The sequence below is a fragment of the Mesoplodon bidens genome (genome assembly GCF_964165515.1).
Source record: "Mesoplodon bidens genome assembly, chromosome: 18".
NCBI lineage: Eukaryota > Metazoa > Chordata > Mammalia > Artiodactyla > Ziphiidae > Mesoplodon > Mesoplodon bidens.
In genome coordinates, this window is record NC_138175.1 from 28,482,198 (window position 1) to 28,507,520 (window position 25,323).

The 25,323-nt window shown below is 53.1% G+C and overlaps 1 protein-coding gene across 1 annotated transcript; it reads left to right on the top strand.

Annotated features, from left to right (window-relative positions):
- The first annotated feature begins 1,319 nt into the window (after window positions 1–1,319).
- PLLP (plasmolipin) lies at window positions 1,320–23,751 on the top strand. The gene is made up of 4 exons (XM_081217813.1): window positions 1,320–1,575; window positions 19,165–19,338; window positions 21,344–21,466; window positions 22,590–23,751. Exons 1-4 carry the CDS (start codon window positions 1,441–1,443, stop codon window positions 22,704–22,706), a joined length of 549 nt encoding a protein of 182 aa, XP_081073939.1. The 5' UTR covers window positions 1,320–1,440; the 3' UTR covers window positions 22,707–23,751.
- Window positions 23,752–25,323: the final 1,572 nt, after the last annotated feature.

Here is a 25,323-nt window from a genome sequence, read left to right on the forward strand (position 1 = left end):
AATCCCATTTTTTTGTAAAAATGTTTAAAAGTTACAAAGTAAGCCTCTATATTTCCATATATTGTATGGTAGTGAAAAAAAAGAAGAAAGAAAAGATCTGATCGGATACTCTAAACTCTTCTCAGTGATTAGCTAGAGGTGAGGGTGTAGGTTTGGAGATGTGTGTGATGTGCAATGAAATAAACTAATGAGTTAATTGGGCAATTAAAAATAAAGAAACCAAAACTAACCAGCACCAAGCATAGGGCCAGCTGGAAAAGTGTTCAATCAATATTTGCTGATTATAATCAGCACCGCCCAAAGCTGGCTTCTGGAAATTGTTGGATGACCTCCAGAGGAATCTTTCTGTAGAAAGTGGGATCCAAGAAGCCCTTGGGTGGTTTTTTGCTTGCTGTATTCACATGGCCTGGGACAGGGTCTGACATATAGTAAGGTCTCAGCAATCATTGGTTGATGAATAAATGAATCAATTATCCGTGCAGGTCGATATGGCCTGAGGGATGTGTGTGTGTGTGTGTGTGTGTGTTTCAGGGTACAAGTGGAGCAAAGAAACCGTAAGTCCAACATCATCTTCCACCTTCTGACACCTTCACAGCCACCCCCCACCCCTGGCGTGGCAGGAGCTTTCCGTGCAGTATTTCATTTATTTTGCACAGTGGCTCTGTGGCGTGAGGTCCATTTATATCCCTATATTGCAGACGAGGAAACTGAGGCTCAGCGATCTTCTAAGTTACTGCTCAATCAGTTCAGAAGAGAAAACCACATCAACTGAGTCATAAAAGGGCCTCCCCCTTCCACGCACACCCACAATTTATCCAGACCCTCCCCTCCAGGATGCTCTGTCACCCGGGACTCCTTGGGAGTCTCTGCAAAGGGATGCCGATCCCGCTTTACGGGGAGACTTCAGAGAGGGGCAAGGGCTCGCCCAAGGGCACACAGCGCCAGAGAGGCATTCGGCAGGGAGGGAGCCGGTAGTTGACCGCTCTGCTAGCGGCCGCCAGTTTATCCCGAGGCTCGGAAGCTAAGAGTGAGGAGGGAGCGAAGGAGCGGTCAAAGCTGCCGCGAATGTGGGGGATACTGTCAGCAGGAGGCTTTCCCAGGGAGAGAAACGGGCGGCTATCTAGGCTGGTTCTGGTGGGGCCATCTCATTGACCACGGCCTCAGTTTCCGCGTCAAAGAGATGGCGACTTGGTGTGGCTCCGGGATGCACCGGCAGGCGGTGTGCGAAGGGTTAAAGGGGAGGGTTTCGTGGCGAGGGCGGGGCCGGGATTCCGGCCGCACCTGGCGGCTCCCAACGGCTCGCCCAGACGCCGCGCGTAGCCCTGGGAGACGTGTCGCGATCGCGAGTCTCCTCGGAGGAGCCGCGCAGAAGCCGGCACCCGCCGCGGGGAGGGGCGGCGACGGCGGCGGGAGCAACCTGTGGAGGCGAGCGGAGCCGCCATGGCTGAATTCCCGTCTAAAGTGAGCACGCGGACCAGCAGCCCGGCGCAGGGAGGCGGCGCCGCGGTTTCGGCGCTGCGCCCAGACCTGGGCTTCGTGCGCTCCAACCTCGGGGCGCTCATGCTGCTGCAGTTGGTGAGCGCGCGCTTGGAGCCTGGGGTCCGGGTCCGGGGGGTGGCGGGGTGTCCCGGGGGGCCAGGAGGGGTCGGGGGCTCCAGAGCTGCCCTTTTTCCTTGCTTCTCGCACACCCCCAGCCCAAGTTCACATGCGCCCGGATGCGCCGTGCCTTCCTCGGGGGCGCCTCTAGGACGGACGCCCCCGAGATCACCCTGGAACCCTCTCACCCCGAGACGTCCTAGTTGCCGTCTCTTTGAGCACGCACAAGGTGCACCAATGTCAGAGTGCCCACCTCAGCGCCCCATCACTCCCTCCCAAATGGTCACCAAAAGGTCACCCACAGAAGCTCTCACAAAAGCCACAATCACCGCGCGCCACTCTCTCGCTCTGTTTCCCCGTCTCTGGCTCTCCCTCTGCCAGGACTAAGCCCTCAGCCCTCCAGCACCCAGCCTGAGGCAAAGTTCACTCTCATCTGACCCTCTGCCAAGCTCCCAGCGGCTCCCCGTGGCTGCACCCCAGAACACTCCTCGTCTAACCGAGTGGGCACATCCGGTCCAGCACAGACCCTTCGGCAGGGCCCTATGGGCTCCCGCGCGGGAGCCCGGCCCTTCTGGCTTCCACTGGGTAACCAGCCGGTTTCTGGCCGGTTTGACGGGCCCCTTGGGGCCGAGATACCGCGCCCAACGCTGGGGGAGGGATTTGTGGGGAAGCCAGAGGCAGGACACCTCTATATCCAATACCCTTTGTAGACCCCAGCCGAGGCCGATCGGTGGGAACACCCCTCTCCCCACACACCAATTTCAGGCTTGAGGGTGTTAGCTTTCTCCCCATGGTACCCTCTGGTGCGAGTCGGGAAGCTGGGGGGCTGCCCTGTGGGAGGGGCTTGGTGCGTTTTCAGAGGACATGGGGGGAGGTGGGCCAAGATCCATTTTGCATTAGGGCACCTCCTGCTGTCCCACTGCTGGGTCCTAGCAAGGCTGCCAGGTTTAGGACTGAAGGCAGGGTCCGAGACCAAACCTCCCTCCTTACCGCAGGTGAGCATTCTTCCTCCTGGGCCAGTGCCGTCTCTCTTTCAGAATTCCTCAAATCTCTTCCTGTGGGGCCCCTCCCCCACCTCAGCCTCAGACTCTCTCGGAGGTTTAAAATGTAGATCTTGGTCCCCACCCCCGGGAAAAATGTGGAATTGGAATCTCAGTCACTACAGCCCAGAAATCTACATTTTTAACTTCTCTCTGAGCAGTCTGGCAGATTCTTTGTGAAGGGGAGGGGCGGGGCGGGGGAGAGGTCCCGACAGAGGACTAATTTAAATCTGCAAGTAGGAAAAGCCTGTCCGGAGCACTGCTGAGCGCTAGGCTCCCGGGTGGTTGTGAAGGGTACAGAAGCCAAGCAGGAAGGGAGTCCCAGTCCCAGGGGTGAGAAAGGGCAGAGGAGAGGGATGATCAATTCTGAGTCCAGGGAGGCTCATGGAGGACAGGTGGCTTGAGCAGGGACTTCACTGAAATCTGAGGCAAAGGTAGGGAAAGGGTGTTCAAAGGGCGGGCCACTGTGCAGAGCAAGCCTTGGGGCTGGGGAGGTGGAAGGGAAGTGGGGAGAGTAGCCAGCAGGTTGGTTTAGCCATTGTAGGGGAGGAAGAAATTTTCCTCTACCCGTCTAGTTCTTCTGGCTGGTCTAAGAGTGAAATTAACAGGAGAAGATCAAAGTTTAATCACATGTACACATGGGAAAGACCCAGAAAAACTGAGAAACTCGCAAAATGGCCAAGTCCCTCCCCTTAAATACCATCTTCAGCTAAAGACACAAGAGGTTGTTGAGGATGGGGAGCCAGTTAGGGGAGGTGAGCAGGAAAAGCACAGTAAACAATTGTGATTCAGATTTAAGTCGTTACTTTTTCCAATGATATGTTTCTAGAGATTTGGTCAACCTCTTCGTACTGTGAGGGAGACACCCTTACAGATGGAGATTTCCCTTACGCGTGTAAATGTTTCTTACAAAAGGGTAAGAAACTTTGGTTTTCAGTTTTTCCCATGTCTGCTGTTTCTTAGATTAGCAGTTTAAAATTATTATGCCAAGAGATGAATTTTGGGGTGGCAAGTTTTGCTCCCCTACACTGGAGCTGAAGCACTTGTTTCTGGGTGGCCAGAAGCAGAAGGCTTGAACACCTTGCGGGAAGTGGTGACCATATTCTGTTCGCAGCCTTAGGGGGTTTGGAACAGCAGAGGGATCCCTACTGGGCTGAGCAGGATGAGGCTGCCTGGTGGGTCCCCAGGGTTAGCTCCCAGCAGACAGGACCTGAGCATCAGCCCCTTTTGCATTTGAACAATGAAACTTGGAATAAGGGGAACTAGAGGAAGGCCCTGCTGTGCCTGCAAGGACTGGGGTAGCTTCCTGTGGCAGAGGCTTGTGTGTCTGATTTGGGGGTCCCCGTGGGCTGAGCATCTGGGTCCCATCGTGCAAATGTAGACACTGAGGTGTCCGTGGAATGCAGGACTGACCTGGAGAGCTGTAGTGGAGCTTGGCACTTAGACTCCCAGGGACTGAGTGTGAGTGGGATGGCCTTCTTCTGCCCCCCCCGCCCTGCAGTGCTTTTGGGGCCCGGGGGAAGGGGGACAAGGGTCTCCCATCAGAGTTCTGAAGTTCTGCACCTTTTAGTGCCTTCACCAATTGGCTTGTGGGAGAAGCTACTTTCTGAACTGTTTCTCTGGCAACGGACAGTTCCACTGGGTCTGAGACAAGGAGGGTTCCACTCAACAGGCACCCCGTCTTCTGGGAAGCCATCATAGCTCCCATCACTCAGGTGCAAACTAAGCTCCAGGCCTTCTGCCAAGAGCTTCATATTCTCTTATTCTCCTCCACTTTACAGGTGAGGAAACTGAGGCTCAGGGGTCAGTTGTTTGCCCAAGAGCTCACAGAGTGATAGAGCTGGGATCTAAGCCCTGAGTGGCCTGACTTTTCTGATCCGTGCTCTGTTACCACACTCATCTGGGCACTGGGTGTGGTGCTGTTGTGGGAGTGATGGAGACCCCAGGCTCAGGGCCTGCTGTCCAGAAGCTCTTTGTCTGTGAGCTCAAAGGATGAGCTACCTGTGGAGGGATCAGGGAAGGCTGCCTAGAGGAGGCAGTACATGGGAAGGTGAAAGCTAATTCTCCATCAGACCCTTTTGTTTCCCAGGATCTGGTGAAGAGTTCCAGATGTGGGAGGAGGGCAGTGGGAAGGGGAGGTAGAAAGGCCCCAGCTTCTTGAGAAGGAGATGTGTCCTTTGTTTATTTTAGTATTAAATGTGTCCTGAAGAACCAACCTCAGTGTTCACTGATGTATCGCTCCCCCCACCCCATCTAGCTCCAGAAAGAACATGAGATGCAATATGATATCAAGTCACATGATGGAAGAGTTAACGTAATGTATTTTTTTTTTTTTTTTTTTGCGGTACGTGGACCTCTCACTGTTGTGGCCTCTCCCATTGTGGAGCACAGGCTCCAGACGCGCAGGCTCAGCAGCCATGGCTCACGGGCCCAGCCGCCCCTCGGCACGTGGGATCTTCCCGGACCGGGGCACGAACCCGCGTCCCCTGCATCGGCAGGCGGACTCTCAACCACTGCGCCACCAGGGAAGCCCCGTAATGTATTTTTAAAAGTTGGTGGTGTATGTGTGGGTTGGGTAGGGATTGACTTAAAGAGAGCTAAAAGGAGATCTGGAATCTGTCGCAAGTTTAAGGCTGTCGATTCTTTGTTGAGTTTCCTGGCAGCCTAGGCAAAAAGGGAAACATGAATTTATGCAGATAGCATCTAAAAATGGAAGCAGGAAGTTTGATCTAGAGACAGCTCTTGGTCATTAAAAACCTGGAAGCTTTTTTAAAATTTTTTTTTTTTTTTTTTTTTTGCGGTACGCGGGCCTCTCACTGTTGTGGCCTCTCCCGTTGCAGAGCACAGGCTCCGGACGCGCAGGCTCAGCGGCCATGGCTCACGGGCCCAGCCTCTCTGCGGCATGTGGGATCTTCCCCGACCGGGGCACAAACCCGTGTCCCCTGCCTCGGCAGGCGGACTCTCAACCACTGCGCCACCAGGGAAGCCCTAAAATTATTATTATTATTATTATTTTTTTTGCGGTATGCGGGCCTCTCACTGCCGTGGCCTCTCCCGCCGCGGAGCACACGCTCCGGACGCGCAGGCTCAGCGGCCATGGCTCACGGGCCCAGCCGCTCCGCGGCATATGGGATCCTCCCGGACCGGGGCACGAACCCGTATCCCCTGCATCGGCAGGCGGACTCTCAACCACTGCGCCACCAGGGAGGCCCTAAAATTATTTTTTAATACAGCAGTTTCTTATTAGTTATCTGTTTTATACATATTAGTGTATATATGTCAATCCCAATCTCCCAATTCATCACACGTGGGAGGTAGGGTGCTTTGGACGGGAAGGAGAGGAAATTCAGGAAGAGGAACTCATCAGGGGCCAGGGCCACTAGGGAAGGCTTCCTGATGGAAGTGGGCCCTGAAGGGTTTAGTTACGTGGAAGGGGCAGTAAGGAGGTGCAGAGCAGATGAGCCTTGGAATACCTCGTATAAAGGCCCAGCGGTCAGAAGGCATCCTTGAGGCTCAGGACATAGAAACCATATGAATGGCCTGTGTTGGTAGGGCAGTTGTGTTTGGCACCTTTTATCCTTCCTTCTTGCCCTGTCTCCTGGGATTGGGGGTGGTCACATGATTCCCAGTTGGCAGGTGAATAAACAGATCAGAAGCCTCACCTGCTACTTGATCACAGTGATCCATGGGTGGTGGTGAGAGTATTGGTGGAAGCAGAGAGCCTTGGGTTCAAATCCTGGCTCTGTCATCTTGGGCAAGTTCCCTAATATCCCTGAGCCTCAGTTTCCTTGTCTGTGAAATGGTGATGGTGGGATTGTGAGGAATACGGAAGCTGATGCCTGCAAAGGGCTTAGCACTGTATATGTTAGAACGAAGGGCAGTTAGGATTCACAGGGTCATAGAATCCTAGGGCTCTTACACTTGCTCCCAAAAGCCCCTCGGTGTGTCCTCAACATGAGCTTGCATTCTTCCAGGGACAGGGAGCTCAGTCCCTCTAAAGGCTACCTGCTCCATCTTTGTGCACCTGGGAGTGTGAGAAAGTTTTTCCTTGTGGTAGTCCTGACTCTCTCTCCAGCCCCACAAGGCATGGCAGCCCCTTTTCAGGTTGGCGGCAGGGCAGAGGCTGAAAGTCAACTCTTTAGGTTGGCTAGACAAGGCTGTGGGGATCTGCGAGGTGTGAGCAGAGGTTGGCCCTATTGGAATCACAGTGTTGGGGACTCACAGGGTTTTCCATAGCACTGAGTTTCGTGGGTTCAGCCTCCTTAGGGCAGCATTCCCCGCCCTGCATGCTCCCCACCTTCCTTCCTACTCCACTGTACCCAGCAAAACAATGCCTGTATTGTTAGCTCCGCCTACCCGCCCCACTTTGTGGCTAGGAGAGTGTCGAGTGTTTGGAATCAATTTATAATTATGTAACAATATATGGACACATTATCCTTAAAAAGAAAAAACCTATTACAGGTAAGGCTGAAGTTATTCTTGGATCCCCTACCCCTCTCCCCAAGGGAACTGCTGTGTTGGGGTATTTCTAGTTGTTTTTCCTGTGCATTTTAAAAAACATTGATGGTTTTATTCTGTATCCTTTGTTGGGTTGCTTTTCTCACACCCAGGGCACCTGCATCTCTTCATGTTATGCAGAGCTGTCTGCCTCCTTCCTGTTTCGGGCTATCCCAGGATGTCACGGTAGGGCCCTAGCTCATTTAGCCATTTCTCTGTTGATGGGCCTGTTTTTATTCTTTGAAAAAATTATACAGACATACGGCAAAAATGTTCCAGCAGTCTAAAACATTATCAATGAAAATGTAATCTCTCATCCCAGTTGGGTCACTCCTCACACCCCCATCCCCCCGCCCTTGCCCGAGGCATCATGGGTGTGGCATTCCAGGGTGAGTCAGTGCAGTTATTTCTACACATAGCCCCTCTCAAAACACAGGTAGGCACACTCTGCCTGTGCCCTGCCACGCTTTTACCCCCTTGGCAATACACCTAGGGATGTTCTATATCATTGCACATAGAGCTACACGTATCTTTCTCTTTTTAATCTTTTATTTCCTTAATTTCTTTAATAGGTGATGTATTTACAACAGTCTAGAATAAGAAAGAGTGGGAAAGAACACAGTGAAAAATCTCTGTCCCATTTGCTTAGAGTTGACCTCCCCCATGCCCATTCTTCTCCGTTTCCTGTGTAGCATTTTAGGCTTTCTTTAAGGAGATCTGCAAATGTGGCTATAGATCCCCACCTCTCCCCACTTTACTCCAGGGCTATAGTCTATCCACATCCTTGTGCACTTTTCCTTTTTCACTTAAAAGTGTGTCATGGAGGTCTTTTCGTCTCAGTACCTGAAGCGTGATCACTTCTCTTGCGGCTTCTGTAGCAGCCCATCCCGCAGCTGTGGTGTGAGTTGTGTGGCCTGTCCCTTTGTTGACAGACACTTGGGTTTCCACTCTTGCTGTTCCACACTGTGTCACGGTGAATGATCTCGCCCAAGCCACTGAGCACATCTATATGGTACATTTCTGGAAGGGGGACCGCTGGCTCAGGTTATGTGTGTTAGCGATTTTGTTACAGATTGTCAGATGCCCTCCATAGGGGTCACATTTGTGCCCCTCAGGGAGCCTTCTCATAGAGTGCCTGTTCCCTACAGCTCCCATCTGACAGGGGAAATGGCAGGTCAGGGTAGCATTGTTTTGCATTTCTCTTACAAGTGAGGTTAAAGAACCTCACTTTTTAGAGCCATTTGCATTTCCTTGTATGTTTGCTTCTTTCCACATTCTATTAAGTTGTTGGTCTTTGTCCTATCAATTGCTAGGAGTGCTAGATTACTCGCAAATATTTTTTTCCTAGTTTGTTTTTTGACTTTGCTCAGGGTATTTTGTTTTGTTTTTTTTTTTTTTTTTTTTTGCGGTAGGCGGGCCTCTCACTGTTGTGGCCTCTCCCCTTGCAGAGCACAGGCTCCGGATGCGCAGGCTCAGCAGCCATGGCTCACGGGCCTAGCCGCTCTGCGGCATGTGGGATCTTCCCAGACCGGGGCACGAACCCGTGTCCCCTGCATCGGCAGGCGGACTCTCAACCACTGCGCCACCAGGGAAGCCCCTGTTTTGTTTTTTTATGGTGTTTTTTTTTTTTTGCTTGTTTGTTTTGTTTTGTTTTTGGTCAGAAAGACTTATTTTTATATTGCCGAATTTCTTGTTTTCTTTCCTTTTCGTTTTTTCTTTCTGGCTTCTGGAAACTGTGTCAGAGTTAGGACTTTCCCACCTAGAGGTAATAAAGAAATTCTCCCATGTAGGGCTTGGAAAGTGTTGCATCATCCACAGTCAATCACAGTCCCAGAAGATTGCTGGAGGAGACAGCTTCATTTGGGTGCTAAAGTGTCTTTAGTGCCTTCCCAACACTTTTTTTTTTTTTTGCAGTACGCGGGCCTCTCACTGTTATGGCCTCTCCCGTTGCGGAGCACAGGCTCCGGACGCACAGGCTCAGCGGCCATGGCTCACAGGCCTAGCCGCTCCGCGGCATGTGGGATCTTCCCGGACCGGGGCACGAACCTACATCCCCTGCGTCGGCAGGCGGACTCTCAACCTCTGCGCCACCAGGGAAGCCCCCCACACTTTTTAAATTTAAATCTGGAGCTCTGGATCCTGGGAAGACAACTGTATCTATCTGGGATGTATTAATATTGTTCATTTTTGTTGTATTTAATTTTATAGTTAGCTTCTATTGTGGTAGATAATGCAGGTTTTCTACTTTTTAGTGATTTAGAAGTTTCTTTTTAAAATTCTTATTTGTGTGATAAATCCACATTCATCAATGAGGACGAGTTAAATAAATTATGATACATTTATGCAGTGGCATATGATACAGTTAGTAAAAAGATAACTTCTTACCCCTCAACGAAAACAATAAGGCAGCTCTGTATGTATGTAATGATGGACAATCTCCAGGCTGTATGGTTAAGTGGAAAATGCAAGGTGAAAACCTGTGTGTGTAGAATACTGTCATTTGTCTGGGAGAAATACACGCAGGCTATATAAATATACACACTCGCCTATCTGAAGTGTATGTGTGTGCATGCCTAGGTAGTCTTTGGCAAGACACTTGAGAAATCACTCTTGGTTGCCCCCAGGGAAGAAATTGAGTAACAGGGGAAGAGGGAGACATGCTAAAATCACCATTTGGTTACCTATCATGTCATATATATCATGCATTTAAAAAATAAAATAACTTATCAAAAAAATCTTTCAAATAAATGAAAATAGTGGGTAAAAAAATAGGACAGGTCATTTATGGGTACAGCCAAAGCTATGAAGATGGCACTTGAAGTCTCCCTCAGGCCCAAAGAGGGGAAGGCACTTTCCCAGGATCACAGAGCAGCAAGCAATGGCTTTGAGTTCAGTGTTACTGGCTGGGTGACCTTTTCTTAACCATCTGTAAGTGGAAAGAGGTAAAGGCCGTGGAGCTGTCCATGTGTGGTGGATGCTCTCAGTTTCTGTTGGAGTATCAGGGCCAGGTGTTGGTGGTTACTCCTTATCAGCTGATGAGTTTGTGGTGGAATTCAGTGAGGATTATGCCCTGATTTCCTGCTCTTAGATGGCCTGAGGGAGCTTCAGGGGGTCCTGCCCTGGCCCCCATGGCGATTTGGAACCTGAGTGTTGGGGGGAGAGCTTGTTTTCCTTGGCATCCAGTGAGCCCAGCCCTGGATATAAACTGGTCCTTTGCTGTTGGGCTGAGTTGGCCCCTCCTGTTTGCCCAAGGGGTGGGAGGACAGGGTGGTACCACAGGGTCTCACGGAGAGGTGAGAGCAGGAAGGCCAGGGCTGAAGGTCAGGCAGGGCCCAGCTGCTAGGGAACAGACCTGGGGCTGTTCTGGGATGTCTGAGCTTCATTCAGTTAGGAGCGGAGAGGTCAGATACCAGATGATCTGCCAGCCAGTATGAGATTAGCCAGATGGGGTCACTTGTCTGTCCTCGAAGTTTAGATGGGGTGGGGCTTGCTCAGTGTCACCCCAAACAGTAGTGACAGAGTCAGGACTAGAGCTGGTGTCTGAGGAAAGAAGTCCAGGGAATAAGGAAGACCCTCACTTTAGGCTGCCCCTCCCCCCAGCCCTGTTCCTCAGCAGGTAGAGAGGCCAGGCCTCATGGGGCTAATGAAGTTCATACGCTCCCAGCAACCAGCTCTCTCTGGAGGGCCGATGGCCGGACGGGGACCCGCCTGGGGTGCTGAGAACCTAAGACTCTGTCATCCCTCTCCATCCAGGGTTCAAGGACTGCCCCTGCCCCTTCTCTGCTCCCGCCTCCAGGGCAGTGATGCTCCCTGCAAACAAATTAGTCTCCAGGGAGTGTCCCTACCTCCTGGAATTTGGAGTTCTGTTCTCTTCTGGGCATCTCTATCTACTGGGTCACAGAACTGTCCCCACCCTTACCGTGCATGACCTTGGGCCACGTCCATCTCTTCCGAGAGCTTTGGTTTCCTCATCTGTGAAATGGGCCAAGTGCTTTACTTGAGAGAGTTGGGCTTCCTGGGAGTAAAGCACTGGCGGGGGCTGGATTTGGGCTTGACCTGGGCTTTCAAGGGGACTAAGGCCTTCCTGGGAAAGTTCTGTGTCGCTGTAAGGGTCTTAGTGCTGGGGAGGCACAGGTTGACTTTCTGGGGAGGACCAGGACACCCCCAAGGGAGGAAAGGGAGGAAGGTGAGCAGGTCTTAATTTCTGGAACCTCACCCAGGGGGTGCATTGCTGCTGGCTCTGGGAGCCAGGGAAGGCCTGGCAGATGCCTTGGGGATGCCTCTCTGTAGAGGGGACCTGCTTAGTCTCTGGCCCCAGAGTACAGAAGGGGAACCAGCAAGGGGGTAGGCAGGAGGCAGCTTGAGCTTCATGTTGGGAAGATTTTTCTAGAACCCTGAGGGAGACCCCAAAGGAAGAGTGGTGGCAGTGGGCTCCTTGACATGCAGGCTGCACACAGGGGCCGGAGGTCCTCATGAGGGGCTCTGGGGGTGGCGGGGCCATGGGGGCAGAAGTCACTTTCATCTCTAGTTCTGGGACTCGGGGACTCAGGAATAACAAGCAGTGTGATAAAGGCTGCATTTGGAGAGCCCTGGAGGTGAACCAGGCCCTGAACCAGTGTTCCCATCCTCCTCCTCCTCCCTGGCAGCCCAGGCTGGGAGCGGGGTGCTCGTGGGTGGGGACCCTGGTTGCCGGGCTCCCCACTGCACTTCGGGGCCTATAACAGTGCCTGGCAGAGAGCGGGCCCTCGGGAGAGTTTCTTCAGTGACTCGATTTGGTAACTCACGTGCCTGCTTTTCAGGTAACAAAAGGGAGGCTTGGCCGAGTTAAATACCACCCCAGACCGGGTCACTTGGCTCAGACTGGGTTCTGAATCTGCCCTCGCACCTCCTGTAGAGCTGGGGTGTGATGACCTAGGATTCTCGAAGGCTCATAGTGTACAGAGCGGGAATTCCAAGGAGACTTTCCCTAGAGCCTGGCCCCTCTGCACAGGGGGGAAGGAGGTGGTGTGTGGAGTTGTTGTGGCCACGCAGGCACCCGGAGCCTCTGTCCCCTGCGCCTTTGTCTCCTGGGACACAATGGGTGGCTTTTTGTCCCCATAAAGTCCCTTTCACTGTAGGGAGAAGGGCCAGGGTGGGGGTGGAGTATGGGCCTGGTCAGGCCAAGTTCTGAGTGTCCTCAGCTGCCCAGATGTGTCCCTGTGAGGGGGAACCCCGGGAAGGGTTCACGTGGTCCCCTGGGCCTCAGTTTTCTGGATGATGCAGTGGGGAGAAGGGAGTCCTGGGGGCTGTTGGATGGGCCCTGCCCTCAGATTGTTTCTAAAACATTTGGTTTCATTGCCAATGTTTAAAAAGCTGAAGATTTCATGTAGAAATTCGGATTTCTAATGTCTCCTGAAAAATCAGAAGTTCTTGGGACTGCCCTGGTGGTCCAGTGGTTAAGACTGAGCTTCCAGTGCAGGGGGCATGTGTTCAATCCCTGGTTGGGGAATTAAAATCTGGCATGCTGCATGGTGCGGCCGGGGGTGGGGGGGGGAAAGTCAGAAGTTGTGGCTGAACTTCTGGCCTGCGTTCCCCCAGACACCAGCAGGCTGCTCTCAGCTCCACAGACCTCCCCTGGCCCACCTTAGTCACTTCTGTGACCTGTGTGCCTTGGCGAATGCTGAGTTTGAAACCCTAATGTCAGCCTCCAGGCACTGAGGTTTTGTGCCCCGCGTGGACGCTGCGGTCTGGGGTTTACTCCCTCTAATCTGTGTAACAGCCCTCCTAGCCACTCACAACTTCTACAACTTTTCACTTTTTCCTTTACAGTATTTTACTTGCATGACACACCTATGAGGTGACCAGGAGAGGTGTACTTGTCCAACCCCCTCATGTGTCAGATGAAGAAACAAACCAGAAAGGTTAGGTGCCTCTTCTAAGACCACATGGCAAATCTACAAGGGTCTAACTCAGCCCAGGAAGTGGAGAGGATTAAAAGGAGAGTTGGTGTGACCATCTTTGGGCGGGAGAGGAGTTAGCCAAGTGCTCATGGGATTGGTGGGGTCCCTCCAGTAAGTACAAGGGAGGGAAGGCTGTGGGCCCCCCGGAGGAGCCCTGTGTTGAGGAGTGTCAGGCCTCAGACTTAGGGGATCCTTGGAGAACACTGAGCAGACCTCCCTTGCTCCCATTGTACAGGGGGGAAGACTGAGGTCTAAAGGGGGTGAAGGGTTCTGCCCAGGGACCCTTAGCCTGTGAGGAGTGGAGGGAGTGTAGCTGCAGGAGGTGTCCTAGTCGGGGGGCTGGACTGGGTTCTGCTTCCTACCACCTGCGTACCTCCCTTTCTTTGGATAAGCCCAGCTGCCTTATCTGAAAGGTGGGCGGGGGCCCCCGCTGGCTGAGGGCCCTTATCTGCCAGGAACTGTGCCTGGTGCTTATTAGATGCATTATCTCTCTAAGGCCTCACACCCCTAGGAACTGCATACACTATTACTACTGCAGGAAACCAGCCACAGAGAATGGATTGGGAAACCCATGTTCTAACCTCTCAGAGTGATAACATTAGAGCACGGAGAGTGTTAAGTCTATGTTGGGCATTGGTCTAAATATTTTACCTTACATATATTACTTCATTTACATCTACCCTGTGAGGTAGGCACATTTTGAATATAAGGACACTGAGGCACAGAGAGGTTCAGCAACTTGCCCGAGGTCACACAGCTAGTAAGTTGGCAGGGCCAGAGCTTGAACCCAGGGAGTTAATAGGACACCCTTCCATTAGAGTTAATGCCAACATCCCCCAGTTAAATCAGATCATAACAGCCATTTGTAGACTTAGAGTAGCTAAGAAAGATGTATTCGTTTACTACAGCTGCCATAACAAAATGCCACAAACTAGGTTGCCTAAAAAACATAACAAGGGGCTTCCCTGGTGGCTCAGTGGTTGAGGGTCCACCTGCCGATGCAGGGGACACGGGTTCATGCCCCGGTCCGGGAAGATTCCACATGCCGCGGAGCGGCTAGGCCCGTGAGCCATGGCCGCTGAGCCTGCGCGTCCGGAGCCTGTTCTCCGCAACGGGAGAGGCCACAGCAGTGAGAGGCCCGTGTACCGCAAAAAACAAACAAACACAAAAAACAGAGGGACTTCCCTGGCGGTCCAGTGGTTAAGACTCCATGCTTCCACTGCAGGGGGGCATGGGTTTGATCCCTAGTCAGGGAACTAAGATCCCACATGACATGTGGTGTGGCCAAAAATAAAAAAATAAAACAAAAATTTATTGTCTCACAGTATTAGAAGTCCAAAATCAAGGTGCTGGCAAGGTTGGTTCCTTCTGGAGGCTTTGAAGGAGAGTCTGTTCCATGCCTCTCTCCTAGCTTCTGGTGGTTGCCAGCAATCCTTTGTTGTTCCTTGGCTTGGAGACACATCACTCTAATCTCTGCCTCCATCTTCACATGGTGTTCTCCCTCTGTGTGTCTCTTTGTCCAGTTTCCCTCTTATAAGAACTCCAGTCCCTGGATTGGGGCCCACCCTAACTGAGGAATGCCTCTTGGTCAGGCATTTGTGACTAATCCCTCTCCTCTCTGGCCCTGCAGATGCTTTTAACAAAAATATCTCTGTTATCCAGTCCTTGAGAAATTTTTGTTTGAAGGTGCAAAGGTCCTGGGGCATGTGTGAATGTGACCTTTTTGACAGCCATCATTTAAAGAGAAAATCCCTAATCAGAAATCTTTAGGTTTTCAGGAAGACAGGGTTTGTTTTTTTCCTTCAAGATTTCCAGACCTTTCTCTTTGTTTATCTGCAGTGCATGCCTGAGGAGGTGTTGCTGGGGTCTCAGAGAGTTTGGAAGGACCAAGGGGATGAGGTTTGGTTCTGTGTATGTATGTGTATGTGTGTGTGTCTGTCTTTAAGAGTAAGACACACAGGGCTTTCCTGGTGGCGCAGTGGTTGAGAGTCCGCCTGCCGATGCAGGGGACACGGGTTCGTGCCCCGGTCCGGGAGGATCCCACGTGCCGCGGAGCGCCTGGGTCCGTGAGCCATGGCCGCTGAGCCCGCGCGTCCGGAGCCTGTGCTCTGCGGCGGGAGAGGCCACGGCAGTGAGAGGTCCGCGTACAGCAAAAAAAAAAAAAAAAAAAAAAAAAAAAAAGAGTGAGACACACAGATATATGTGTAGACCCCAATGGAGAAACATGGGGACAGATGAACACGTAGGCAAGAGACAGGGACCCCCAGAGGTAAAGGCACAGAGTTCTGCTGTTCGTCACACGGCTCCCTCCCTTCACCTCTCGCATGCTCACATGTCCCAGTGAGATCTTTCTTGGCCTTCTTATCCTTCTCAGCTGGATTTTTCCCCACAGCACATATCCTGTGTTTCCCTCATGTATTGGGTTTTTATCTGCTACCCGCCCCGCTGTCCCCCACCAGGAGAGCAGGGCTTTTCATGTTTTGGCTCACACACACAGTGGTAGGTGCTCAACAGAGATTTGTTGAATGAGTGAACCCAGAGGGATGCACACGGCAAGGCCTGTGGTCAGAGAGGGTGTCAGAATTGCAAGAGGGCCTGGGTGAAGCCCTGCATGCAGGTGGCAGCGGTGGGGCCTCCTGCCTTGCTCTCCACGCTCGTCATCCTACTGCCCTCCCCCTGCACAGTGGGGTTTACTGTTCTGTACTGGACTATAAGACAAGTCCTCTGGCCTCTTCCAGCTAGACTGTGGGTCCACAGCAGGAGGGAGGGGTCCAGCGGCTCCTGCAGCTTCTGGAGATGAGGCCTGGGCCCAGCTCCCCATGCAGGGCCACCCAGGCCAGCAGAGGGTCAACACATGCATGTAGGGGTGCCTTGTCCTGGGCTGGGGCACTTCCTGCAGATTCTTGGGGCTGGGGATGAGGGGACGGGAAAAACCAGTCTGTCTGGTTGAGATGGGGGAGGGCAGAAACCAAGGCGGCTCCCTGGGCACAGGGCCAGGACAGCAAGGCCAGAAGGAACACCAGAAATTCCCACTGCTTATCCAGCAGCTTTGTCTCTCAGAGGCTGCGCTTGCTGATCCGGAAATCAGGGCTGGGCAGGAGGGCGAGGCAGAGACCGGAGCGCCTGGATGCCTGGGGGGCCTCGCCGCTCGGAGCCAGCGAAGTGTCCTCATTTTTTATACATCACTAAGTAACTCTGAGTAGCCCAGGTTCCAGAGAACAACAGATCTGGGTTCAAATCCTGCCCTGCCCCTTACCCACGGGTGACTGTAGATGACTCATTTTCCTCTGAGCTCCTGTTTGGAAAATGGGGATAACACATAATACTGACTAATGAGAGGGTTAGGGGGAAGTCAATGAAATAAAAGGGAAGGTGCTTACCTGAGGCCTGGCACACAGCTGGAGGGCATTATGTGGTTATTGTGACCAAGCCCATGAGTAATACACCAACAATTGATAAGTGTACATTAGTGTAAACCCAGATCGATCCTTTCTTGATTTTTCAGTTCACCGCATTTTCTAACTTCCTTTCAGATAGTTGGAACCAGGCAACACGATGGCATGGAGGCCTGTAAGGACCCTGCTTTAAGTGAGGAGATAATTGTCTGCCCCTGACACGCTCAGTCCTCCCCTGGGAGGGTCCTGCGCCCTGCTGCTTCGGGAGTGTCTGTTCTCCTTTGTAACAGTGACCTCCCCCAGCCCTGGGGGTTCTTGGCCCCGCTGATGTGTCTGTTTCAGGCAGGGTGTCCTGAGGATGGGTGGTTGGGGGGCTGTGCTGAGACACCCGCACTCTGGGTCCTCATGGGTAAGGGCTCTGCCCGCAGCGGTGTGACTGCCCTCAAGGCCCTGCTACCTGTCCCACCTTCCTCGCCTGCAAACTGGGCCCCGTGGGCCACCCAGCCTGTTGGTGGTGGCTAGAGGAGAGCGCTAGAGGCTAGAGGTGGGGCAGGGGAGGCTGGCAGGGTGCAGTGTGGGGTGGGCATCCCTGGGGTCTCACACCCCCACACCCCGGATCGGGAGGAGGAGCAGGTGCAAAAATCTGGAGAGAGGGGAGTGGGCGCTTTCCTGAGTCTCCCACTCCCACCCATGGGTGGAGGGAGGCAGGGCCAGGAGCACATTCACCGACTCACCCCTGCGTCCTCTTGTGACACACAGCGCCTGTGGGGGGCGGGGGTCTGACCTCTTGTTTCCTGGATAAGGAAACTGAGGCCAGTTATTTCCGAGCATGTGTTTATCGAGCAGGTCTATGCGCCAGGCACTGCCGGGCACTGGAGACACAGCGATGACCAAAGAAGGATTCCTCGGGGGCCTGCGTTCTAGCAGGCGGACTAGAGTTGCCCTGGTGAGCTGCACAGAGCGGGAAGGCACTTGCCTGGTGTCCCATAGCCCAGGCAGGATGAGAGCCCAGCTCCTGACTCCCAAGCCCAGGGCTCCACCTCTCACTTCCAGGTGGTGGGGAGAAAGGAAAGTCGTCACAAGGGCTGCTGGACGCCCGGCCTCAGCTAGGCTCATTCCTGCCCTGACCCCACAGGTGTAGGGGGATCGATACAGAAACTTCCCTTTTGGTCCTTGGCAGGGGTGCTTCGGTGGGGTGCCTGGCAGGCCCCCACTCTGGCTGCTCTGGGGTGAGTGACAGCTCTCCCGTGTCTGGTCTAGGAGCTTGCAGCGGGGGGACTTTCTGTCCCCAAAACCAGCAGCAGAGGTGGGTTTCGCTCCTGAGCCACTTCCCTGCGATCTGACTGATGGTTGGCTCATCCTCGAGACGGTGGCAAGGTCACTGGGAGCCTTGGTGTCACACACTGCCCACGGGAAGAAGAGTGACAGCTTTCTGTGTCTTCATCAGCAAAGCAGCCGTTCTCCACAGCCCCCCGGTAGATCCTCCCTCCCTCAGCGGCCGGTCCCGAGGCCTGCTGCCGGCCTGGGATTCTGGAGAATGAATGCCCTTGTGGTGAAGGAGGACGTCCTGGGCTATGGGGTCTCAGCCAGCAGGGAAGGGGCCAGGAGAGGCTTGGGGGAGGCTAGGATGGCCACAGGTGAGGTACCACCCTGCCAAGTTCCCCACCAGGCCACTGAGGGGGTTCAGCCAACCTACCCGTGTAGAATTCCCTGCAACACAGTGTCCCCAGCTGGAATTGTTCGTTTATGTATACAAACCCCCGTGGGTCCTGAACCTGAGGTAGGTATGCTCTTTATACTCATGTGACAGGTGATGTGTCCAGAGCACAGAGTGGTTGTGAGCTTACCCAGTGTCACACAGCTGGTAAGGGGAATGCGTTTTAAATCAGGCAGTCGGCTCCGGAGGCCATGCTGTCAGCCGCTACACACACTACAGGGATGTTGGGGCCCACCCTGCCACATAGGAATGGCGTGATAGGTCCTTTTTCTTTTCTGAGGCCCAGTTTCACCTGTAAGGCGGGGATGGTAACACCTGTATTGAGGGGCAATTAGGAGAGTCGGAGAAGCGGAGCGTGGAAGGGGCTTGGTAGGGCACCAGGCAGAGGTCACCATACCTCTGGGACTCTGATTGTGTGTCCCTCCCTCAGGGATGTGCTGGTGACTTCATCTTTCTTTCAGAGGCTTTTAGTAAGCCCCTGACCAAGCTCGGGTCCTGTACTGGGTGCTGAGATGCACCTATGAATGGGACAGTCATTGTCTTGCCCGTGGGGAACTGGGCAAGCCTGGGACACCACCCCTCGGGGGCTGCAGGGGTCTCACCCTGGAGGCAGCGGGGTGGAAGGCACTGCTGCTGTGGCTTCCAGTCTGGGGAAGGAAACAGAATTACAGTCTTGGGTGGTGGGTGCCTGGGGGGCCATGTGAGCACAGAAGAGAGTTCTGGAACCCAGACTGGAGGAGCAGGGAAGGTGCCCTGGAGCACGTAACATTTCAGCTGAGATCTGAAAGGAGTACGTTACCAGGCAAGGGCCTGGTATGTGTTGGTATGCAGTAGGTGCCAAATAAATTTTTCTTGGGCAAATGAGAAATGTGTCCTGCAGAGGGCACCCCACGGCAAAGGCCTGGAAGCCTCTGGTCTGTGGCCTCCGGCCTGAGTGCTGGGGACTCTGGGAGACGCTGGCCCTGTCTCGCTCCCTCCAGGTGCTGGGGCTGCTGGTGTGGGCCCTGATTGCCGACACCCCGTACCACCTGTACCCAGCCTATGGCTGGGTGATGTTTGTCGCTGTCTTCCTCTGGCTGGTGACAATCGTCTTCTTCATCCTCTACCTGTTTCAGCTGCACTTGAAGCTATACATGGTGCCTTGGCCGCTGGTGGTGAGTCTGGGTAGGAACCCTGGGGGTGGGTCCAGGCTGACCCCTCTGCCTCTGGGTGTAGCTGTGACAATGCAGCCTTCCCTAAATGAGAAGTGGCAGGTGGGGGTTGGCTGAAGTCCTCGCTGGCCTGTAGCTCTGGGTGGGGGAGGGAGGATTGGTGGTTCAGGTGTCCAGTTTTTCTGAGCACTGAGAGCCATGAATCCAGGAGGACTTAGGCTTGACTTTCTCCCACGAAGGGAGAAGAAGTGAGGGGCTGTTGAATGGAGAGACCGGAGGCCATTTGGGATCTTGAAAGTATTTTTCCTTTTGCGGGGTAGTCGGGATTTGAATCTGTGGGTTCTGACTGGCAGCCCTGGGCCTGGAGGTTGGGCTGAGCTGGCAGGAACCACCGAGGCTGGGCCCGGTGTGCGCAGGATGGGCTGGGCTCAACGTGCCAGCTCACAACCCCCGCACCCCGCTGTCTGCAGGGTGAGGCCCCTGCAGCCTGGCAGAGGATGGTGTCCCGGGTTGCCCGGGTCAGTCTCCTTAGGACACAGAGCTGTGAGTGTCCATAGGAAGTACCCTGGCCAGACACAGAGAAAGCTGCTAGGGCTTTTTTCTCTGACCCGGAAAACCCCTGCAGCTGGGGTCTGAGGCTTTCAGTGAGCAGAGAGAGGCAAGAGAGGCACATGATTGTAAGACAAGCAAAGCTGGGACTAGGCAGCATTGTTTGCAATTCAATGACTTTTGAAGCTGAGGAAACGTGAGTCATCCTCAAGACAGACGGGGTTTGTTAGATCTTGACATCACTGGCAGGAGCCAGGTGGTGTTTGCGGCGGGCACTGGGCTTGGAGGGGAGATCCTGGCATGAGGAGGGGGCGGCCTGACTTCCTGGCTAGGGTCCAGCCCCTGCCTCGTGTCCTAGGAGCCTTGAAGAAAGACATCCCCGGAGATGGAGGGGCCTTGATGTCTCTTAGCACAGATCTGGGGCCCAGCCACAGCTGCTGATGTGGCCTTTCCCAGGCCATGATGGCAAGGCAGTGTCTCACCCTCCTATAGGAGGCTGAATTATGATTGCCAAATTGGGCTTTTCTGGGATAGGGGGTACAAGCCCCCTTCCGGGCGCAGGTAAGAGGCGTGAGTCAAACAGGTCAGGAGGGGTTGTGGAGAACCCGCACCCATCTGTCAATAGGAAGCCGCCTCTACTCAGCTCTGTTGTTAGTGGGAATACAGGTGCCAAATCTTGATATTTTAAGACTGAAAGTTTTATATGAAATCTTAAAGTTTTTGTATGAATCAAATTTAAGATGTTCGTAATATTTTTTACAAATCTGTGGGATGAGCCAAACATGCCTGAAGGCCACCAATTTGCGATCTCTGCTAAGTGTCAACTGGCTCCGGGGGCCAAGCGTTGGGGGAATGGGATTGTCAGCCCAGGACCCTTCCTTGCCAGCCTGGCTTAGGGGTCCTCACCCTGGCATTTGACATGGGGCCTAGAGCCTAGGATGTGGCCGAAAGGCAGACATAGGTTCTTACCACTGAGGGCAGAGAGGGACGTGAGGCACCACCCCCCACGCCCCCGCCCCACGGGCCAGCCTCAAAGCCAAGTCCTCAGGGGCAACAGGGAGGGCTGGGCCTGGCTGGGAGCCAACACAAGCAGGCCCCGGGTTCTTCAGCTGGTGCACTCAGACAGGCTTGGTTTGGTCTCTTGCCATCAGGAATGGGTTTTGCCTCGTGGAACTGTTGCTGTCCTGACCAGGTCGCTTTAGCAGCCCCTCCACACACACCCCATCTCTCAGCCTTCGGTATGTTTACGTTCCCTGCTCATATGGCCTCCAGGCTGACCCTGTGTAGACCGCTGTCTCTTGAGGCCTTTTTAGTGGGAAAGACCCACGTGTCTCCATCCCCATCCTTGAGCCGCAGCCCGTTCTGGCTACTAAATGGATGTGCTCGTGGGGACCAGGAGGTTCCAGTTACCGGAAGTGTCTCATGTCTTAAGACTGTTCTCTCCCCCACCTACCCCCAGTTAATGATATTTAATGTGGGCGCCACCGTCCTCTACATCACGGCCTTCATCAGCTGCTCTGCTTCGGTTGAACTGACGTCCCTGAAGGGCACCAGGCCGTACAACCAGCGTGCAGCTGCCTCCGTGAGTATGGTTCCCTGGGGCACCCTTGGCAGTTACAGGGGAGACGGGCCAAAGCAAGGTCTGGGCCCCTGGACTCTCACTGCTCCCTGGTCCCAGGCCAGGCACCTGCCACATGCTGAATTACCCTCCTCTCAGTGGGCTCACAGTTTTCCATAATTAACAGCAAAACCCTGAGGAACCAGAATGCTTGGGAAATACTTGGGTGGCACAAATGAAGTCTGGGTTAACTTTACTGTGAATCAGTCGTGCTGCAATGATTTAGGGTCATATGTCCCCTTGGAGAATCTGTTAAAAGCGCTCTATCCTCCCCCCTCGAGAAAGGCACGCACAAAAACCTTTCGGTTTAAACCATTTGGGAGATCCTCAGGCTCTCCCATGCAGCTCAGACTCGGGCTCCACGTCGGGTAGCCAGTGAAGTACCAGAATCCCCTCCGTACCCGGCACGCCTCACCCACGAGCCCCTGCAGGCACTTCCTCAGTGTCCTTCCACTCCCTCAGTGGGGAGGGGGACAGGGACTGCCAGTCCTTTCGACAGACCAGGAAACTGAGGCTGAGAGGTGAAGGGACATGCCTAAACTGAGTCCTGGGTAGGGCGGGGGTTAGACCAGGACTTGGGTTTCCTCATTCTTTCTGGTGAGGATGGTTTTGAAATCTGTGAACTCAGTCACCAGGATAGAGACATGGAAATTCTGAACGTGGCCTTAGGTGCTAGTGTAGGGATACCTATGAATTGATTCCAGGAAACTCCTAGGGTAGCTGAACATTGCCATTTTAAAACTAAATCCCTGAAATGTGTCTATAAAGTAGCTCCTACCCCTTGGTGACTCTTAGCACATTGTCCAGTTATCCCTCTCAGTCTAAGACACACCTTGCTCGTGTGGTTAATGGTTCCCCACTAGAATATAAAGTTGGCACCCCAGAACCTGGTACCCATCAGCCCCCACAGTGGTTAAGTGGGGGTATGGTTAAGGAGGAGGTGGTGTGGCTCCAGAGCAGCTCATTCTGGTTAACTGAGGGGCCCCGGGTTTCACTGTCTGCATCTACCTTCCTGGTGCTTGTATCACTGTCATAGCCCCCATAGCCGTGCTGCAGACAGACTCACCTCTGCTGTCTTCTCTTTCAGTTCTTTTCGTGTTTAGTGATGATTGCCTATGGAGTGAGCGCTTTCTTCAGCTTCCAGGTCTGGCGAGGAGTAGGCAGCAATGCAGCCACCAGTCAGATGGCTGGCGGCTATGCCTAAACCACTGGTGCCATGGGCCACCCTGGGCCTGAAGGCTGTAGCCTGGTCCCTGTGCAGGTGGCCCCACAAGCCCGAAGCCTGAGCCCTGCATGGAGTCAGCCCGGAAGGGACTACACTTGCTCTTCTCTGCTCATCAGACTCCTTGGGCTCACCCCACACTCCCAAGGAATCAGGATCCTTCCTCTGGCAGGCGCATGGGCTGGAGAGAGGCCAACAGCCAAGACCTCTCATCCTCCATATTCAGCAGAAGGTGATGGGGGATACAGGACTCTCTCTGCTTTGTCTTTAGGACTTCGGTGTCCAAGGCTGGAACCCAGCCTTCTCATTGGCACTAAATACACTAACAATGACTCCAGACTTGCAGCCCACCATAGAATATGCCTAACAAACAAGCAGCAATTATTTATCTGTTGTTGTTCTGGGAAGCTAAGCAAATTCATGAAACTGTTCTGATTCCTTAAAACATAATCCTGGTCTGACCCTCCCCCAAGCCAGCATGTCACTTGTAGGGAAACATGTCAAAAGAGGGTTATGATGCTGACAGCATGGTCTTCCTTTCCCACATTTCAGACATACTAGTTATTTTAAAGAAACCAGTTTTAAGTGACTTCTCAATGATGAAAAGCTTAGCCAGGTTTCCCTCCCTTTCCCAAGCCCTTGTTTGTAGTTTTCCCTTTGGGAAAAGCTAACCTCAATGCCTACTGCCTCCTTGACACTGTTAATCAGGCACCTGGGAAATGAGGGAGGGAGGGAGGGAGGGAGGGAGGGAGGGAAAGCAAGGCCTTGCGAGTGAGTTGTCCTGTGCTTGGTGGCGACTTTGTTGTTTTTGTTTTTTTACAAAAATAAAGATGAAAGAACTTATTTGGAAAAGATGTTGGGGAATCACGGTTATAGATGCTTATAAACTCCAGGAAAGCTGCAGCATAAGTCAGTACAGTCAGCCCTCCATATCCGTGGGTTTCACATCTGAGGATTCAACCAATCAGCTGATATGCAGGGTCAGCTGTATTCAAAATACTCGCCACTTTACATAAGGGACTTGAGCATCTGTGGGTTTTGGTATTCCCAGGGGTCCTGGAACCAGTGCCCCACAGATACCAAGGGACAACCGTACAAAGGTTCCAAATGCCTATTTAAAGGCAGTTCCAGTCCTGGAGTCACTCAGCACCACCAGCCACTTCTGTGACCTGAGGTAGGATGACCAACTTCCTGCCTGCTTTGCTGGGACAGTCCCATTTATGCCGCTTGTCATGGCACAAATTTAATAATAATCCAAGTGCCTGATGCGCGGAGCTGTTACAGACGGTAGAGAGGGGGGAGCAGCAAAGAGGGGGAGCCCTTCTGAACTTATTTTCCCACCACAGTGCAACATGCTCTGAATAATAAGCCACAGGCATTTCTGGGCACCCCTTGGTCCTGTCTTAAAAAACTGGGAACAATTAAAATGTAACTAGATTCAAACAGTTGCAGATGAGCTATTCCATTGCGAAGGGTGGTGGGGGAGGACTAAGTCTGATACCCATGTCCCAGCTGGGTCCCAGGCCTAGTTTGTGCCTGTTGTCCTGGTGTCACAATTAACAGCATCCCTTTTTACTCTCCAGTGTCTCAAGACTGAATGACAAATTATAGTCATTCTAGAATTAAGCCATAAGAGGATAGTTTTGAGGAAGCCCAACCGATTTTCTTTTGAGGCTTAAGAGAAAACAAAATCCTTGGCAAGTCTTACCAGGTTTCTGACAACCTAAAACACAGCCTATTTTGGTGGAGATGTTAACACACTTTGTCAAACAACTACCTGTTGGTTCAGGCCAATGCATCCCCAGTCGTTAGCCCCTGGCCCTGCAGTTTGGGTGAACAGTGCTTCCCATGGCTGAGGAGGCCTAAGCAATAGGAGGAGGCAAATGTCTCCTGAGGCTGGGCCTGCATGTGGGGCCTTCTCATCCCAACCATCCCTGAGCCCCTCTGAAGGTGGCACATGATGACCTAAGTTCCTGAGCAGACGGAGAGAGTTCTAGTTTTTTTTTTTTTTTTTTTTTCTTTTTTTTTGCGGTATGCGGGCCTCTCACTGTTGTGGCCTCTCCCGTTGCGGAGCACAGGCTCCGGACGCGCAGGCCCAGCGGCCATGGCTCACGGGCCCAGCCGCTCCGCGGCATATGGGATCCTCCCAGACCGGGGCACGAACCCGTATCCCCTGCATCCGCAGGCGGACTCTCAACCACTGCGCCACCAGGGAGGCCCCTCTAGTTTGTTTTAAAAAAAAATCAGAAAGCCTGTTTTCTAATGTTTTCTAATGCCTGTTTTCTAATGAAGCTACAAGGGACTTGCCTGCTTTTTTCTGAGTGCAAAAGGATGAAAAAAAACCATTTGCCTTTTTTTGTTCACTTTTCATAATTTCATCTTTGGATTTGTCCACCTGCCTTTTCTCAGCCAGACTGAATAGAGGGATTCTTCATCAAGTGCCTCCAATATGCCTGGCCTGCGATGGGCAGTCCCGTTTATAAAAAGAGCAAGAAGGGTAGGCAAGGCCAGGAGAGGAAGTGTTTTAAAAAGCCTTCGTCTTGAATGAAAGACCAAAGTACTGATAACCTGATGGCAGCAGCAATAGTAAAGAAGGGAT

Bases quoted from the DNA above. Each gene is read 5' to 3' on its own strand.
- PLLP (XM_081217813.1), top strand. From the start codon at position 1,441: ATGGCTGAATTCCCGTCTAAAGTGAGCACGCGGACCAGCAGCCCGGCG. The intron at 1,576-19,164 runs GTGAGCGCGCGC...CGCTCCCTCCAG, and splicing joins CGCTCATGCTGCTGCAGTTG to GTGCTGGGGCTGCTGGTGTG. The intron at 21,467-22,589 runs GTGAGTATGGTT...CTTCTCTTTCAG, and splicing joins ACCAGCGTGCAGCTGCCTCC to TTCTTTTCGTGTTTAGTGAT.